This window comes from Macaca thibetana, chromosome 20 (assembly GCF_024542745.1).
Source record: "Macaca thibetana thibetana isolate TM-01 chromosome 20, ASM2454274v1, whole genome shotgun sequence".
Taxonomy (NCBI): Eukaryota; Metazoa; Chordata; class Mammalia; order Primates; family Cercopithecidae; genus Macaca; species Macaca thibetana.
In genome coordinates, this window is record NC_065597.1 from 60,529,054 (window position 1) to 60,545,997 (window position 16,944).

A 16,944-nucleotide genomic window follows, 5' to 3' on the forward strand; every position below is an offset into this window, starting at 1 on the left:
AAGCGATTCTTCTGCCTCAGCCTCCCGAGTAGCTAGGATTGCAGGCATGCGCCACCACGCCCAGCTAATTTTGTATTTTTAGTAGAGATGGGGTTTCTCCATATTGGTCAGGCTGGTCTCAAACTCCCGACCTCAGGTGATCCACCCTCCTTGGCCTCCCAAAGTGCTGGAATTACAGGTGTGAGCCACTGCGCCTGGCCGGGACCAGGTTTATTAAAGAAAAATGTGATTTTTTTTTCTTCCTTTTTTTTTTTACCTTGTGCTCAGTATTACTAATTTTTAAAGTTTAAGATAAATTTCAAATTTGAGTCTCCCCACCATAGTATTTGCTCCCTTTTAATACTGAAAGTAACATATGTGTCTTGGAATTCTTTTGATAAGATTGTCTTACATTCTTCTGCTGTGAAACGTGTTTCTTTCCTAAGAAATGGGGGAAGAAATTTTGAATATAGTCCAGCCTTTCCTTTCTTCTCAGTGGGTGTCAATAGAGTTGTCTGTCTTTGTCAAGTGTTTCTAATGTTTGGGGATGGGGTTGGTCTGTACCTTTTCTTTCAGCTGATGTCAATTTTGCATTGGAACTTAGTGACCTGAGACACAGGCATGGTTTCCACATTATTTTGGTCCATAAAAACCAGGCCTCAGAAGCACTGCTGCATCATGCTAACGAGCTGATCAGATTTGAAGAGTTCATTTCCGACTTGCCCCCCAGGTTACCACTAAAAATGCCAGTAAGTGGGTTTGCGTTATTTTGCCATTTTCCAATATTACATTGTGGAGGCCGAAAGCCCATAATAAGGGGGTTGCCAGGCCCAGAGGGGGCTGTTCTTTGTAAGAGGTGGGTTGGATTTTGAAGTAAGGCTTAGAAACCTTCAGTTCTTCTCTTACAAATATACAGAGAATTGGTATGTATGAAGTTTGCTTTTATTTATTTCAAAATACCATGTGAAATTGACTTGTAGATTTACCTTCCCAACTTGCCAGTGTCTTCAAAGCTAACAGTGTTTTGTGTCAGGTGGATAGAAATAACAGATTAAAAGTCATTATTCTTTTCGCTTGCAAGTATTATGGGTAGAGAATATGGCAAGGGTTCTCACATACTTGTGTGGTTGGCGCCAAATAAGTGGAGTCATTGTGCATTTTTTTGGGTATTTAATCCTTAAGCTTCAGCGGGCCTCTGAGACTGTGCTTTCTATTGTGCATTCCCTGTGGTGCATGGGCACAATTAGCAGGAGTGGTTATTGCTCCACCTGTGTGTGGCCTGTTTAAGCCATATACTGGGAGGGTGTGAGCACGTTTCCAGGACTAGCATTTCCGATAGACTTGACTTGGGATAAGAATGCTTATTGCAGTGCTGAGCTGTGTTTAAGCTGTTTGGCAAATATGTGTGTAACTCTGAAAGAAATAATGATAATGGAGAAGTAGCCATGGTGTGGGTGATCCAGGAGAGTGAGCAATCCCATACATTAAATGCAGTCTTCCCATGTAACTTAATAACTGAGAGTTACAGAAGTACGTTAGAAATGATCTCATGCAAAGTCCTCATTTAATGGAGGAAAAAATTAGCTCTTAGAAAAAGTAAACGGGTCATCGGTGATTGCAGCAGTTAAGAGAGTGGGCCCCGGGTGTCCTGATTCCGGCACTTGCCTGCTAGTCCCCCGTGTCCCCTGATACCCAAGAAGCCCTTTGTCTGGTCTAAGATGAAACTCATGCTATGGACAGTTCAGAGTTGTGGACACCAGAGGCTTACCCAGGGAGTAAACATACACAGGCCTCACCTTCATCTTTTGAGGCTCTTTCCTAACTCACCTTTGTCATTATTTGTTTTTAGTCACTTGGCTGTAGTTATATTTCTTCCCTTCTGCTTCTGTTTGATGCTCACTTTTCTAACTTTGAAGACCTTAAAGTAAATACAGTGTTTTTTTCCCGGGAGGTGAAGGTTTCAGTGAGCTGAGATCGTGCCACTGCACTCTAGCCTGGTCGACAGAGCGAGACACTGTCTCAAAAAAAAAAAAAAAAAAAAAAAAAGTAAATGTAGTGTTTTAGGTAAGAACTTGCCCACTTTGGAGATTCTTATTCTTTATGGTTAAAAAAAAAAAAAAAAAAGTTTTGATAGTTCAAAACATTTAGTCTTGCTGGATGTTTTTTTCCCATCCACTAGAGTGATAATTTAAGGTACATTTATTTTTATGTTCTTTAGTCTGTTCCTTTAATTTTAATAAATTAAACATATATTGGTACTGCCTGGGTTTTGAGTCCCAGGTGTAATAGGAAAAGTGTAGATTTTGTTAATAATTGGTCAGTACCCTGCAAATAAAAAGAAAAGCCTCTGATTAGAAAAGTATGGTGTGGGCCGGGTGAGGTGGCTCACGCCTGCAATCCCAGTACTTTGGGAAGCTGAGGTGGGCAGATCACAAATCACCTGAAGTCAGGAGTTTGAGACCAGCCTGGCCAACATGGCGAAACCCCATCTCTACTAAAAATACAAAAATTAGCCAGGTCTGGTGGCGGGCACTGGTAATCCCAGCTACTTGGGAGGCTGAGGCAGGAGAATCACTTGAACCTGGAAAGTGGAGGTTGCAGTGAGCCGAGATCGCACCACTGCACTCCAGCCTGGGTGACAGAGTAGACTCTGTCTCAAAAAATAAAAATAAAAAAAGTATGGTATGATCATTGTAAAAACAAAACACAATATTTAGAAATGTGGAAAGTGAAAACCCCGCAATTCTACCCTCCAGAAGTAACCACTGTTAATATTTTGGTATTACCCTCCAGATTTTAAAAATGTGTCACATATATGGTGTTCTGTGGCTTTTGGAAAAAAACTTTATGTCAGAGCTTGGCTGTCTTTTCGTGTTAATGTATATTAATATCAATCTGCCACATTTTAAAAACCAGAATTTTGGTTTGAAAAGTACTTGTATGGCTGGTCTTTATTTAACCAGTCTACCTGTTAGTGGACATTTTGTTTATACCCAGTTTTGTGTTTTGTTTTGTTTTGTTTTACCATTTCCAGCAAGGTAATTTATATCTTTAGGCTCCTGAGCTGACATACCATAGGGTAATTTCCAAGGCTTAAAAGTTCCGGGTTAGAATTTTACTATCAAGATATGTGTCGTTCTCCAGGAAGGTGGTACTAATTTACAGTCATGAAAGTATCTGTTTTAAATGTTTGCCAGGCCAATAAGTGAAAAACGGCATCATCTTATAATTGGCTTTTAAATTAAAATGTAACAGTGCAGAATATCATTTTATGATTATTGTTGTTTGCTCTTTATTTCTTCTGTAAATTGTTCACATCCTTTGCCTGTTGTTAGTGATTTCTCTTATTGTTTCTGGATTTAACCCTTTATATAATTATCCTAAGTTTTCTCCTGGTGCTTTAATGGTTCTGCTTTTTAAAATATTCTTATTCTTATTTACAAAAAATTTTTTTTGAAACACTGTCACTCAGGCTGGAGTGCTGTGGCGTGATCTCAGCTTACTGCAGCCTCCGCCTCCCAGGTTCAATTGATTCTCCTGCCTCAGCCTCCCGAGTAGCTGGGATTACAGGTGCCCGCCACCATGCCTGGCTAATTTTGTATTTTTAGTAGAGAGGGGGTTTCACTGTGTTGGCCAGGCTTGTCTCGAACTTCTGACCTCAGGTGATCACCCGCTTTGGCCTCCCAGAGTGCTGAGATTACAGGCATAAGCCACCGTGCCAGGCCAAGTTCTACTTCTTAATACATAAATTTCAATTTATCTGGAAGAATTATGACTACCCACTGCCAAATAGAACTTCCAGCCTGACTACTGGCAACCTGCTGTTGTAGCTGAACAGGCTCTAAGTTGTTGGGTATTTAAAAATTTTTTTTTTACTTAAGCCTATAGCACCCAGTATTCCCAGGCATTCTCCTATGCAAAAACTAACCAGGACCGACCCTGCTTAGCTTCTGGCTCTAACTTTATAAATTACTATTCAGCGGGCCTGCCGAATAAATAGACATTTAAAAACAACTTCATCGAGATATGATTTACGTAGTACAAAATTCTGCTCTTTTAAGTGTACAGTAATTTTTAGTAAATTGAGTTATACAATTTTAGAATATTTTCATCACCTCAGTAAGATCTGTTATGCTAATTTATAGTTAATCCCCTTCCCCACTCCCGGGCACTACTAATCTTTCTGTCTCTGTAGATTTGTATTTTCTGGACACTTTATAGAAGTGGAATCATACAGTATACAGACTTCTGTGCCTAGCATATTATTTTTTATTTTTATTTTTTGAGACAGTGTCTCGCTCTGCCATTCAGAGTGGAGTGCAGTGGCACAGTCACTCCAGCCTCAGTCTTCCTGGGCTCAGGTTAATCCTCCCACCTGAGTAGCTGGGACTGCAGGCATGCACCACCATGCCCAGCTAAAGCATATTATTTAAAACAATATTCAGCTACTTTGTCAACACTATATGATTTACCCTCCCCCCTCTAAAATCACTGTCACCTCCTCTCCAAAGTTGTTAACTGAAGTTTCGAGGTCACCCATTGTTCTTATTTTGAAATTGAATGTGTGCCCTTGAGTTAACCTGATGTAACACTTCTTTCCTCTGTATTAGCAGTGCCACACTCTGCTCTATGTTTATAACCTACCAGCAAATAAAGATGGCAAGAGCGTCAGCAACAGGCTCAGACGCCTGTCCGATAATTGTGGTGGGAAAGTGCTGAGTATCACAGGCTGCAGTGCAATTCTCCGCTTCATAAACCAAGATAGTGCAGAGCGCGCTCAGAAGCGAATGGAAAACGAAGATGTCTTTGGTAATAGGATCATTGTGTCATTTACTCCAAAAAATAGAGAACTCTGTGAAACAAAGAGTTCAAATGCAATTGCTGATAAAGTGAAGTCTCCCAAAAAACTTAAGAATCCAAAATTGTGCCTCATCAAAGATGCAAGTGAACAATCTTCCAGTGCCAAAGCCACGCCTGGAAAAGGGTCACAGGCAAATTCTGGATCTACTACAAAAAATACAAATGTTAAAAGTTTACAGGTAATTTTGATACCTCTTGCTTTCTGAAGTTTATGGTAGGTTTGGTTTCTTCGTTTCTGTGTTTTACGTGCCCGCTTGCTTTTGGCGTGTCCCTTTTTGATTTCAGTGTTTCAAATGATACTCAGAGTCAATCGTTTTCTGTAAAAGCTGTAACAAATCTTGGGTACTTAAAATTTAAACCCCACTGTGCTTGTGTCTTTGAAGGAGCTGTGCCGCATGGAGTCAAAAACTGGTCATAGAAACAGTGAGCAGCAGCAAGGTCACCTGAGGCTGGTAGTACCCGCTCACGGTAACTCAAGTGCTGCAGTGCCGACGCCGAAAAACTCGGGGGTGGCAGAACCTGTTTACAAAACCAGTCAGAAGTATGTGAAACTACTCTTTCTCATAGCTGCTTCTTGAATGTGAAGGAAGACATATGACCTTTTCCGTTCAATTTTCCCCTTCTGTTAGAAAAGAGAACCTCAGTGCCCGAAGTGTTACAAGTTCTCCTGTAGAGAAAAAAGATAAAGAGGAGACTGTATTCCAAGTGAGTTATCCGTCTGCTTTTAGCAAGTTAGTTGCATCCAGGCAAGTCAGTCCTCTGCTCGCATCTCAGTCTTGGTCTTCTAGGTGAGTCTGGCTTCTTGACCCGTGGGGGTGGTTACATGTAATAGGAAGGATTATGAAATAGTATGTTTGTTGAAAAGAATTCAGATAGTACTGAAATGCACAAAGTAAGTCTCCCATCCCTCCTCTGCCAGTTCCCCTCTCCTCAGGTAATCGTCGTTAACGTTTAGGGACAATGCTTTCATGATTTCTTCTTCTTCCATCTGGAAATTGTGGCAAGCAGAGGTGAGAAAGAGAAGCCTGTTGGAGAGTCCCTGGCCAGTGCTGGGAGGCATGTTAAGATGTGCCTGTGTTCACTGTGTTGAGGAAAAAGCCCAAAACAGCCATGCATTGGTGGTTCTTATTAATACGGCACTGTATCGGAAGCTGTTTGAGAAGTGAAGTTTTCTGTAAACTATAGTAATTATCTATCACTATCTCTCACACTAAGGAGTTCTTGAGGCTTGGGAGACAGAGAAGCCATAAGGCTGTGTTGCATTCCCATGAGCTCTTTTTAGCATTGTGTTTGTTCTGCTGAGTTGGTGGCAGATCACTGTAGAAAGTGACTGTGGATCAGCCGAGCACGGTGGCTCACGCCTGTAATCCCAGCACTTTGGGAGGCCGAGGCAGGCGGATCACGAGGTCAGGAGATCAAGACCATCCTGGCTAACATGGTGAAACCCTGTCTCTACTAAAAATACAAAAAAATTAGCCAGATATGGTGGCGAGCTCCTGTAGTCCCAGCTACTCAGGAGGCTGATGCAGGAGAATGGTGTGAACCCAGGAGGTGGAGCTTGCAGTGAGCTGAGATCGCATGACTGCACTCCAGCCTGGGTGACAAGAGTGAGACTCCGTCTCAAAAAAAAAAAAAGGCCGGGCGCGGTGGCTCAAGCCTGTAATCCCAGCACTTTGGGAGGCCGAGACGGGCGGATCACGAGGTCAGGAGATCGAAACCATCCTGGCTAACACGGTGAAACCCCGTCTCTATTAAGAAATACAAAAAACTAGCCGGGCGAGGTGGCGGGCGCCTGTAGTCCCAGCTACTCGGGAGGCTGAGGCCGGAGAATGGCGTGAACCCGGGAGGCGGAGCTTGCAGTGAGCTGAGATCCGGCCACTGCACTCCAGCCTGGGCGACAGAGCGAGACTCCGTCTCAAAAAAAAAAAAAAAAAAAAAAAAAAAAAAAAAAAAAAGTGACATGGATATATAAAATTACTTCTAAAAAGCCACATAAAAGTTTTCCTTTTGGCCGGGCGCGGTGGCTCAAGCCTGTAATCCCAGCACTTTGGGAGGCCGAGATGGGCGGATCACTAGGTCAGGAGATGGAGACCATCCTGGCTAACACGGTGAAACCCCGTCTCTACTAAAAAATACAAAAAACTAGCCGGGTGAGGTGGCGGGCGCCTGTAGTCCCAGCTACTCAGGAGGCTGAGACAGGAGAATGGCCCGAACCCGGGAGGCGGAGCTTGCAGTGAGCTGAGATCCGGCCACTGCACTCCAGCCTGGGCAACAGAGCGAGACTCCGTCTCAAAAAAAAAAAAAAAAAAAAAAAGTTTTCCTTCTGTGCAGAAAGAACTGCAACATGCTAGCAAGAACTTTTAACTCTTTCAGAGCCACCGAGAGAGTTAAATGCCTTAAATTGGTATCACAGGGTGATTTCCTAAGGATAATGCACAAAGCAGAGGGTTAATTCATTAGGACTGCCTCTGATTCCTGCCTTTAGCTTTTTTTTTTTTTTTTTTTTTTTTTTTTTTTTTTTTTTTTTTTTTTTGAGACGGAGTCTCGCTCTGTAGCCCAGGCTGGAGTGCAGTGGCCGGATCTCAGCTCACTGCAAGCTCCGCCTCCCGGGTTCACGCCATTCTCCGGCCTCAGCCTCCCGAGTAGCTGGGACTACAGGCGCTGCCACCTCGCCCGGCTATTTTTTGTATTTCTTAATAGAGACGGGGTTTCACCGTGTTAGCCAGGATGGTCTCGATCTCCTGACCTCGTGATCCGCCCATCTCGGCCTCCCAAAGTGCTGGGATTACAGGCTTTCCTGCCTTTAGCTTTAACCCAAAGGAAGAATATTTGATGTTGATTGGCAGTAATTAGGGGTCAGTAGATAGTACTTTTGACAATGTCTGAAGTCAGTGTGTATTTAAGATTAAAAACACAGCTGGGCACAGTGGCTGATGCCTGTAATCCCAGCCCTTTGGGAGGCTGAGGCAGGTGGATTACTTGAGGTCAGGAGTTTAAGACCAGCCTGTCTAACATGGGGAAACCCCATCTGTACTAAAAATGCAAAAAATTAGCTGAGTGTAGTGGTGCATGCCTGTAGTCCCAGCTATTGGGGAGGCGGAGACAGGAGAATTGCTTGAACCCAGGAGGTGGAGGTTGCAATAAGCCGAGATCGTGCCTTTGCACTCCAGCCTGGGTGACAGAGTGAGACTCTGTCTCAAAAAAAGAAAGATTAAAAACAGATTTGAAAACCAAATGTTTGGTTTGGTTGTGTTGTGGGAAAGCTGCTTCTGTATATAGTTTCAAATAAAGCCTAAATGATGAAATCTAAATATACAGAACAGTTTTTAAAAATAATCTTAATATGTGTGTTTTAAGCAGGAGTATGTCTCCAAACCTTTTAAACAGAGCATCCCCGCTTGCTTTCAACATTGCAAATTCAAGCAGCGGAGCCGACTGCCCAGACCCATTTGCAAATGGTGCTGATGTCCAAGTCAGCAACATAGACTACAGATTATCCCGGAAGGAGCTGCAGCAGCTCCTGCAGGAAGCATTTGCCAGGCATGGCAAGGTAACTTTTTCCCTCTTGTGCTTGCTTTGTTATACTCTTTGATGGAGTTTCTAGTCAAGAGGACCTAATTTGATATACATAACCACAGCCAGGATGGAAGTGTGACTGAACAAGTTTGAACTCCTCCTTCCTTTTCCCTTTGGTCTGCTCAGAGTGGTGCTATAAATCCAGTTTTTACAGTATAGCCTCAGAGAGCAAGACACCTAGCAGTGAGAAGCTCTTGTCTTAAGCAGAAATTGAAATGGCAGTTTGTGGCCAGGCGTGGTGGCTCATGCCTGTAATCCCAGCACTTTGGGAGGCCGAGGTGGGCAGATCACCTGAGATCAGGAGTTTCAGACCAGCCTGGCGAGTGAAAACCCCGTCTCTACTTTAAAAAAAAAAAAAAATTAGCCGGGCGTGGTGGTGCGTGCCCGTAGTCGCAGCTACTTAGGAGGCTGAGGCAGGAGAATCGCTTAAACATGGGAAGCAGAGGTTGCAGTGAGCTGAGATCGCACCACTGCTTTCTGGCCTGGGCGACAGAGTGAGACTCTGTCTCAGAAGGAAAAAAAAAAAAGACAATTTGGTAAGTAAAACATGGATGGATTTTAGTTAGCTCTTCCTGCTGAAATACAGGTAGGATTCTAAAATGTTGGCTGGTCTTGTTTATGTCTTACTATATTTGACTCCTTTTTTAAGTGCAGTTTTGCTAAAAATGCACTTTTTTAGTAGGTTCTTAAAAATGGCCATGCTCTGGGTTTTGTAGAGTCTGGAAAAGACCCCAAAGACTCTTCCCATGTGTTGGCCTCTGAGCCTGCCTTGGAAACCTGTGTGTGCCAGAGCACACAGGCCGGGCCAGTGTGACATCTCACATGGAAGGTCATCCCATGCTCGCTCACTTACGTCCTGGTCAGCAGAAGAGCAGAGTTCAGACATATTCCTTCATGGAAGCACTGCAGTCCACAAACGTGTTCCTTCATGGTTCACCTTCAGTTTTAAGACGACAGGGTTCTGGGCGGACATAGCGTTCAGTTTTCCCTTTTCCTGTTGCAGGTGAAAAGTGTTGAGCTCAGCCCCCATACAGATTATCAGCTCAAGGCTGTTGTGCAAATGGAAAACTTACAAGATGCGATTGGTGCAGTGAATAGCCTCCACAGATACAAAATTGGCAGCAAAAAGATCCTGGTCTCACTTGCCACCGGAGCTGCCAGCAAATCACTCTCTTTACTGAGGTAAGAAACAAGCAAGCTGTTTATTTCAGGAAATAACATTTGACCCAGAAACAGTTTTAGAGATAATAAAAATAGATTCACTCACATTCCCACCCCTCTTGTGATGACTGCATGTGGAATAATGCTTATTCTAGATTGATAGAGTTAGAAACAAGCCATTTGACTCTTGTCTAAGTCATTAATCAAAGGCGGAATACAGCTTAAACTTGACAGGCATTTGGGAGTAAAATAATATGCAGCATGTTTAAGCAGGTTCTAAAAATAGTAGGCCCCTACAATAAAAGTTTATAAACCTGAAAAGTCTGAAGTATTACCTTCAGATCTTAGTAGAAGGTAAATTTGTGTATAAAGACCAGATTACAAATCTTCAAGCTCTCCATTTGCAGACATGTCCTTAGTGTCAAATAGATACCCAGTGCCATAAGTCTGCCTTAAGACTATATCAGTCTCGCCGGGCGCGGTGGCTCAAGCCTGTAATCCCAGCACTTTGGGAGGCCGAGACGGGCGGATCACAAGGTCAGGAGATCGAGACCATCCTGGCGAACACCGTGAAACCCCGTCTCTACTAAAAAATACAAAAAACTAGCCGGGCGAGGTGGCGGGCGCCTGTAGTCCCAGCTACGCGGGAGGCTGAGGCAGGAGAATGGCATAAACCTGGGAGGCGGAGCTTGCAGTGAGCTGAGATCCAGCCACTGCACTCCAGCCTGGGCTACAGAGCGAGACTCCGTCTCAAAAAAAAAAAAAAAAAAAAAAAAGACTATATCAGTCTCAAGCATCTGGTGATGGTTTTACTCATAGTAAGATGTGATACTTCTTTGGGTCTCCCTGTTTTGGGGAGGCTGGTAAAACAGGACCCACTCCTGAATGTCTCCTTGGATAATCAGAGATCTTTTCTCTAACTTGTACTTCACTATTACTTAAATTACAAGTTATGGTTTTTTATTGTTGTTGTTCTTAGAATAAAAGTGATGCTTATTGAAGAAAATTTGGAAAGTTTAGAAACATAAAAGAAGTACGGGAAGAAAACTATCCACATTCGTATGGCTCAAAGTCAATTGCACTTAACAGTTTGGCATTTTCTTTTTGTTTTATTTGGATTTTTTCCCTATGAGTGTTTTTTGGTGCCTCTTGGTGTTTTAAAACCATAGTTGAGGTTATGTTGTATTCAGTTGCGTATCCTTATCTATGGGAACGTCAGTCGCATATATCTAACAAACTGCAGTATGGCAGGAGATACTTAAGCCCTTCTCCCTTTTGAGTTAATCATGCCTTTCTGCTCCACTGGTGTGGAAAACCCTGTGATTGATACCAATTCTAGTGTGTAACGTAATCTTCTTTCATTACCTTGTCCCTAAAATCCTTTCTTTAGACTCTTCTGGAAAATAAATTCTGACATACCAGCAATCGGTAAATTTATTTTGCATATGCACTGTGTTAATTTTATGAACTCTGTTTATACAACTTGTAATATGGAGGCAATGGTCTGTTCCCTAATCAAACTTCTGTCTTACAGTGCAGAAACAATGTCTGTTCTTCAGGATGCCCCTGCCTGTTGCCTGCCTCTGTTTAAATTTACGGATATCTATGAAAAAAAGTAAGTTAGGTATATTTTTGCCTTGTCCAGTCAGTACTGATGGGTGACTTGCACGCACAAAACCATGGTAATGAGTCTTGAGGAGCTTCAGCCTGGTAGAGGAGAGGAGACAGAGACACTGGCATTCAGATTTACACGTCAATGAATGTTTAGCAGACAGTTTTAAAATATCTTTTATTTTTAACAAAGTTAGACCTTTGGTCCTCAATGCTGTACTTATTTTTCCCCTAATTGAGTAGTTTTAGGTTTTTGTTTTTGGTTTTTTTTTTTCCAATTTTTTTGGAGACAGAGTCTCGCTCTGTTGCCCAGGCTAGAGTGCAGTGGCTCAGTGTCAGCTCACTGCAACCTCTGCCTCCCAAGTTCAAGTGATTCTCGTGCCTCAGCCTCCCGAGTAGCCGGGACTACAGGCATGTGCCACCAAGCCTTGCTAAGTTTTTGTATTTTTAGTAGAGACAGGGTTTCGCCATATTAGCCAGGCTGGTCTTAAACTCCTGACCTCAAGTGATCTGCCCACTTCAGCCTCCCAAAGTGCTAGGATTACAGGTGTGAGCCACTGCGCCTGGCCAAGTTATAATATTTATTGGATGAACATTTTTAAGCACTAGACTATGAGCTCCAGGACAGCAGGGACTGGCTCTGCCCTCATACTGTATCTTAAGCACCCAGCCCATAGTAGATGCTTAGCAAGGACTAGTAAGTGCAAGACCTAGGCACTGCAGAGAAGGCAAAACTGGGCAAGACTTAGGTCTTGTACCTGAGGAGCTTATGTCTAGCGGGAAGAGAAAATGCTCATGAATCCTCATGGACAGTGAAGAAAACTGATTGGAAAGGAGGAAGAAAGGCTTTGAGAACACCAAGGAGGGGAAAAACAAGGAACTTGACCATTATCCCATGGGTAGTAGGGAGCCACTGAAGTGCTGGAGGAAGGAGGGGCGGGGAAAGGTGTGGTGACGGGAACCATGCTGCAGGAAGACTCTTCTCGTAGCAGTGGTGTCTGAGAGGGCACGAACAGGGGAGAGAAGGAAGCAGGGGGGAAAGTGCTACATCAGTCCAAATTCGGAGCAGACACTGTTGGGACAGAACTCGATGTTACAGAAATGTCAAATGTCATTGATACTGGAGTGGGTAACTAATTTCTTTTTATTAAAAAAAATTTTTTTTGAGACAGGGTCTCACTCTGTCACCCAGGCTATAGTGCAGTGGCACGACCCTAGCTCACTGCAGCCTCAAACTCCTGGACTCAGATGATCCTTCCATCTCAGCCTTTTGAGTAGCTGGGACTACAGGCATCCGCCATCCTGCCCAGTTAATATTTTTTAATTTTTGTAGTGAGGGAGTTTTGCTACATTGCCCAGGCTGGTCTTGAACTCCTGGCCTCAAGCGATTCTCCCACCTCGGCCTCCCAAAGTGCTAGAATTACAGGCACAAGCCACCACCTGTGGCCAGAGTAACTAGTTTTACGTAGCAAGCAAGGTAAAAGGGAGGGATCATTTTGATTCTGAGTGTTTGGCTTTGTGTGACTGGGATGATGGTTGCACAGTTAAACTGGAAATAGGGAAATAAAGCATGGCCAGGAGGTACAGCAAGTTTTTGGTCTTGGTTTTGGACATGCAGGTTTTAGGGGGCCGTTGGAGGAGCTGGGTAGAGAGTTCACGTAGTCTTCTGCACATCAAGGGGCTTCTTTGGGAGAGAAGCAGGCTCTGAAGATAGAGCAGTCATTTGCCTTTAAGATGATTGGGACAGGCTGGAGGGCAGATAAGGTTGGGAGGGGGAAGGAGAAATAGAGGGCAGGAATGGATGGAGTGCCACCAGGGCCAGGGATGTGGATGAGCACCCAGGATGTGTGCCAAGAGAGCACATCAGGAATGGGGGGATCCAAGGCCATGAGGAAATGCATGAGGTGTGGGGATGAGGCAGAGACTGCTGATAACTTTTGAGTCATCACTACAGAGTCCTGTGGCTAAAATCCTGGAGGGAAGGGGCTGAGAGACTTGCGGGTAACACAGCAGAAGCAGCTCCTGAGCAGCTGGATGTTTCCATTACAGGGACAGGGGAGAGTGCAAGACTGAGAGTGAGAGTACAAGGGCGAGTGTGTCTCTCTAGGAGGTGGAAGAGGACCAGGGGCTGGTTTGGTAGATGGGAATCTGAGTACATGTAGGACACTGGGAAGAAACCACTGGTCAGGCAGTGAGAAGACCCAGGAACACTTACTGAGCACTTACTATGAGCCAGGTTCTGTCCAGACCTAACCACACTTAATCCTCGCATCGACCCTGTGAGATAGGTGCTGTCATCACCCCATTTTACAGATGGAGAAAGTGAGGCCCTGATTGGTTGTGGAACTTGACTAAGGTCACACAGGTTGAAGTGGAGTCAGGATGTGAACTCAAATCTGCCAGCCTCCAGGGCCAGTGCTTTTAAGTTCCAAGTAGGAAAGATACAGGTCAGGAGGAAAACTGGGGAGTCCAGTGTCACAGGGTGTGTGGGTCACACAGTTGAGGCATAGGAGAGGTGAGAGGGTCACGGAAAGCACGTATTCTCCTGAGAGAGGAGAGTGGGGATGGTGAGAAGTAATACAGAGAATTGGAAGTGAGGGGAGCTGCAGGGAGAGAGGTTTCCAACTCAGAGAATTCGGTGAGGTTACTTACAGAAACTGGGAAGGGGCTAGGGGTGGCTTCCAGATGATATGAGCATTGTCATGGACGGAGCCACAGATGACTCAGGAGTACCAAGCATCACTGGTTTGCTAGTGAATGAATTTGTAGTGGAATTATTCCAGTTTTACCTTTGAAGAGATGGAGGAACCATCCTTGGTTATTGCTTTTTATTTAAACAGGATGGGTGTTTCTGTATAATCAAAGAAAAACCTTCTAAGTCAGTGTCTCTCTTCTCTTGCTTTTAGATTTGGACACAAGTTGAATGTGTCAGATCTATATAAATTAACAGACACGGTTGCAATCCGTGAACAAGGAAACGGACGGCTGGTGTGTCTCCTACCCAGCAGTCAGGCCCGCCAGAGCCCCTTAGGGTCTTCCCAGTCACACGACGGCTCCTCCACGAATTGCAGCCCAATTATATTTGAAGAGTTAGAATATCACGAGCCTGTCTGCAGACAGCATTGTTCCAATAAGGATTTCAGGTATGCCATTCGTTTTCCTTTAGAAATAATTCTTTTCTATAAGATTGTGGAATGTTAGGATGACCTTGTGAACATCTTAGACCCCTGCGGAATGTCAGCTTCCTATTGTGTTCTCTTTTTTTCAGCGAACATGAATTTGATCCAGACTCTTACAAGATTCCTTTTGTGATTCTTTCTTTGAAGACATTTGCGCCCCAGGTTCACAGTCTTCTCCAGACCCACGAGGGCACCGTGCCTTTATTGAGGTGAACCGTCTCAAAGCCTTTGTCGATATAATGCCCTAGTTCTCCTTTTCATAGGAAGCCTGCCCTTTCTGCCCACACCTCTTTGCAAATAGGTACTATACAATGCTTCATCCTCATGTGTTTAGCCCTCAAGGTACAGTCATCCACCACACAACGACATTTTGGCCAACCATAGACTGTATGTAGGACAGTGGTCCCGTAAGATTATGATCACATATTTTCACTGTACCTTTCGATGATTAGATACACAAATACCATTGTGTTGTAGTTGCTCACAGTGTGCAGTACAGTATCAGGCTGTCCAGATGTGCAGCTCAGGAACCATGGGCTGCACCAGCCTAAGTGTGCAGTGGGCCGCAGCATCTAGGTTTGTGTGAGTGCACCTGATGATGTTCTCAGATGACAGAATTGCCCAGCAACACTTTCTTTAGTACATCCCCCCATCACGAAGCAACACGTGACTGTATATCTGAAATGGGATCCATTCACTCAGTACTTCAACAAGAAAATGTGTGTGTGCGCTACATTTTAGAAATGTAAACGTGAGGAGGGCGGTTTCTTCCCACAGCGGGGAGATGTATCATAAGTGCTGCAGTCAAAAACTCCACAAGTGTTGAGAGTACACAGCTTCAAATATGCATACATTTCAAGACTTGTGAGAGAAGAGGATTCCTCAGAAGTTCATTTAACCACTCCATGAGCCACAACAGTAGAGTTAATACAAAGGCCGACACAGGACTTAGTGGCCTGCAAGCCCCTGCTGATGTGGAAGCAGACGTGTTAACTGACTTGGAGCCCAGTTGCCTTATTTTTAACCCCCGTCCTGGAAAAGTACCCAGAAAATGCCATCAGAATGCATCAAAGAGGCCAGTGCCACCATGCTTGCCTCCCTGGGTCCTTAATTTTAACCTTCAAACCTGGTGGTGGGCATTCAGACAAATGATTAACACATACATTAAACCAAAGCCTTCTGTTTAGCAAGCGCTTTCTTTTCTGTTGTTTTAATTTAACCTTTCCTTTTCGTTTTTTCCTGTTTCAGCTTTCCAGATTGTTACACTGCAGAGTTTGGCGATCTAGAAGTAGTGCAAGAAAACCAAGGAGGTGTTCCCTTAGAACACTTCATCACCTGTGTTCCAGGTGTAAACATTGCCACTGCTCAGAATGGCATCAAAGTGGTTAAATGGATTCACAACAAGCCCCCGCCTCCCAACACTGGTAGGTGTCAGGTATTTTATCCTAGAGCTACCGCCTGTCCACTGTGAGACCAGAGGAGGCTATTGGCTTTTATTTTAAACAGCAGCACAATTTGCCAAGTGTGAAAACACCATGGATGTGTCCTTTGATCTTTTGAAAACTCCTTCTAAAATGCTTGAGGGGTTGGCAGAACTAGACTTTGTTTTATTTTTTATTTACTTTTTTTGAGATGGAGTCTTGCTTTGTCACCTGGCTGGAGTGCAGTGGTGTGATCTTGGCTCACTGCCACCTCCGCCTCCCGGGTTCAAGTGATTTTCCTGCCTCAGCCTCCCGAGTAGCTGGGACTATAGTCACCTGCCACCACGCCCAACGAACTTTTTTTTTCTGTATTTTTAGTAGAGATGGGGTTTCACCTTGTTAGCCAGGATGGTCTCGATCTCCTGACCTCATGATCCGCCCACCTTAGCCTCCCAAAGTGTTGGGATTACAGGCGTGAGCCACTGCGCCCAGCCTTCTTTTTTTTTTTTTGAGATGGAGTCTCACTCTCGCCCAGGCCGGAGTGCAGTGGTGCCATCTCGGCTCACTGCAACCTCTGCCTCCCAGGTTCACGCCATTCTCCTGCCTCAGCCTCCCGAGTAGCTGGAACTACAGGCGCCTGCCACCGTGCCTGGCTAATTTTTTTGTATTTTTAGTAGAGACAGGATTTCACCGTGTTAGCCAGGATGGTCTCGATCTCCTGACCTCGTGATGTGCCCGCTTTGGCCTCTCAAAGTGCTGGGATTACAAGCGTGAGCCCCCACGCCCAGCTGAAACTCTGTCTTTAAAAAAAAAAAAAAGTTTCCGGTATTTGAAGGAAATACCACTTAATGCAGATTTACCTTTGAAAGTCATTTTGGTCCACATTTTGGACTTTGATAAATGTGAAAATAAATTTAAATGTAAAAGACTTTAAGACCAAACTATTTGGACCTAGACTTGGGTGAGTGTCAGAGTTACGGGCATGTCCTGAGTTGCAGATGTCTAAGGCTGCTGCCTGTGAACAACACTTAACGTTGCCTACCTATATATACGCACACGCTTCCTTCTCTTTGTCCCTAACACTTCTTTTCCTTCTCTCACTTCCCTTACCCTACAGGAAAAAAGGTGAGGATAACCAAGGAATTCTCTCTGAGTCA

The 16,944-nt window shown here is 44.2% G+C and overlaps 2 protein-coding genes and 1 long non-coding RNA gene across 6 annotated transcripts in view; 2 read left to right on the plus strand and 1 right to left on the minus strand.

Annotated features, from left to right (window-relative positions):
- LOC126944558 (uncharacterized) overlaps nucleotides 1–16,944 on the minus strand; it is a 156,959-nt gene that overhangs the window by 106,008 nt on the left and 34,007 nt on the right. The gene's annotated exons all lie outside the window — the stretch shown is intronic.
- PDXDC1 (pyridoxal dependent decarboxylase domain containing 1) overlaps nucleotides 1–16,944 on the plus strand; it is a 471,229-nt gene that overhangs the window by 90,679 nt on the left and 363,606 nt on the right. The gene's annotated exons all lie outside the window — the stretch shown is intronic.
- MARF1 (meiosis regulator and mRNA stability factor 1) overlaps nucleotides 1–16,944 on the plus strand; it is a 49,049-nt gene that overhangs the window by 12,557 nt on the left and 19,548 nt on the right. Inside the window, exons 7-16 of one of the 4 annotated variants that reach the window (XM_050774057.1) lie at nucleotides 556–728; nucleotides 4,590–5,018; nucleotides 5,223–5,380; nucleotides 5,469–5,627; nucleotides 8,197–8,389; nucleotides 9,419–9,597; nucleotides 11,111–11,191; nucleotides 14,094–14,330; nucleotides 14,456–14,575; nucleotides 15,615–15,790. In XM_050774057.1, the coding sequence (XP_050630014.1) occupies nucleotides 556–728; nucleotides 4,590–5,018; nucleotides 5,223–5,380; nucleotides 5,469–5,627; nucleotides 8,197–8,389; nucleotides 9,419–9,597; nucleotides 11,111–11,191; nucleotides 14,094–14,330; nucleotides 14,456–14,575; nucleotides 15,615–15,790 (1,905 nt within the window). The remainder of the gene's footprint in view (nucleotides 1–555; nucleotides 729–4,589; nucleotides 5,019–5,222; nucleotides 5,381–5,468; nucleotides 5,628–8,196; nucleotides 8,390–9,418; nucleotides 9,598–11,110; nucleotides 11,192–14,093; nucleotides 14,331–14,455; nucleotides 14,576–15,614; nucleotides 15,791–16,944) is intronic. The other 3 variants (XM_050774059.1, XM_050774058.1, XM_050774060.1) reach the window with 3 other exon arrangements.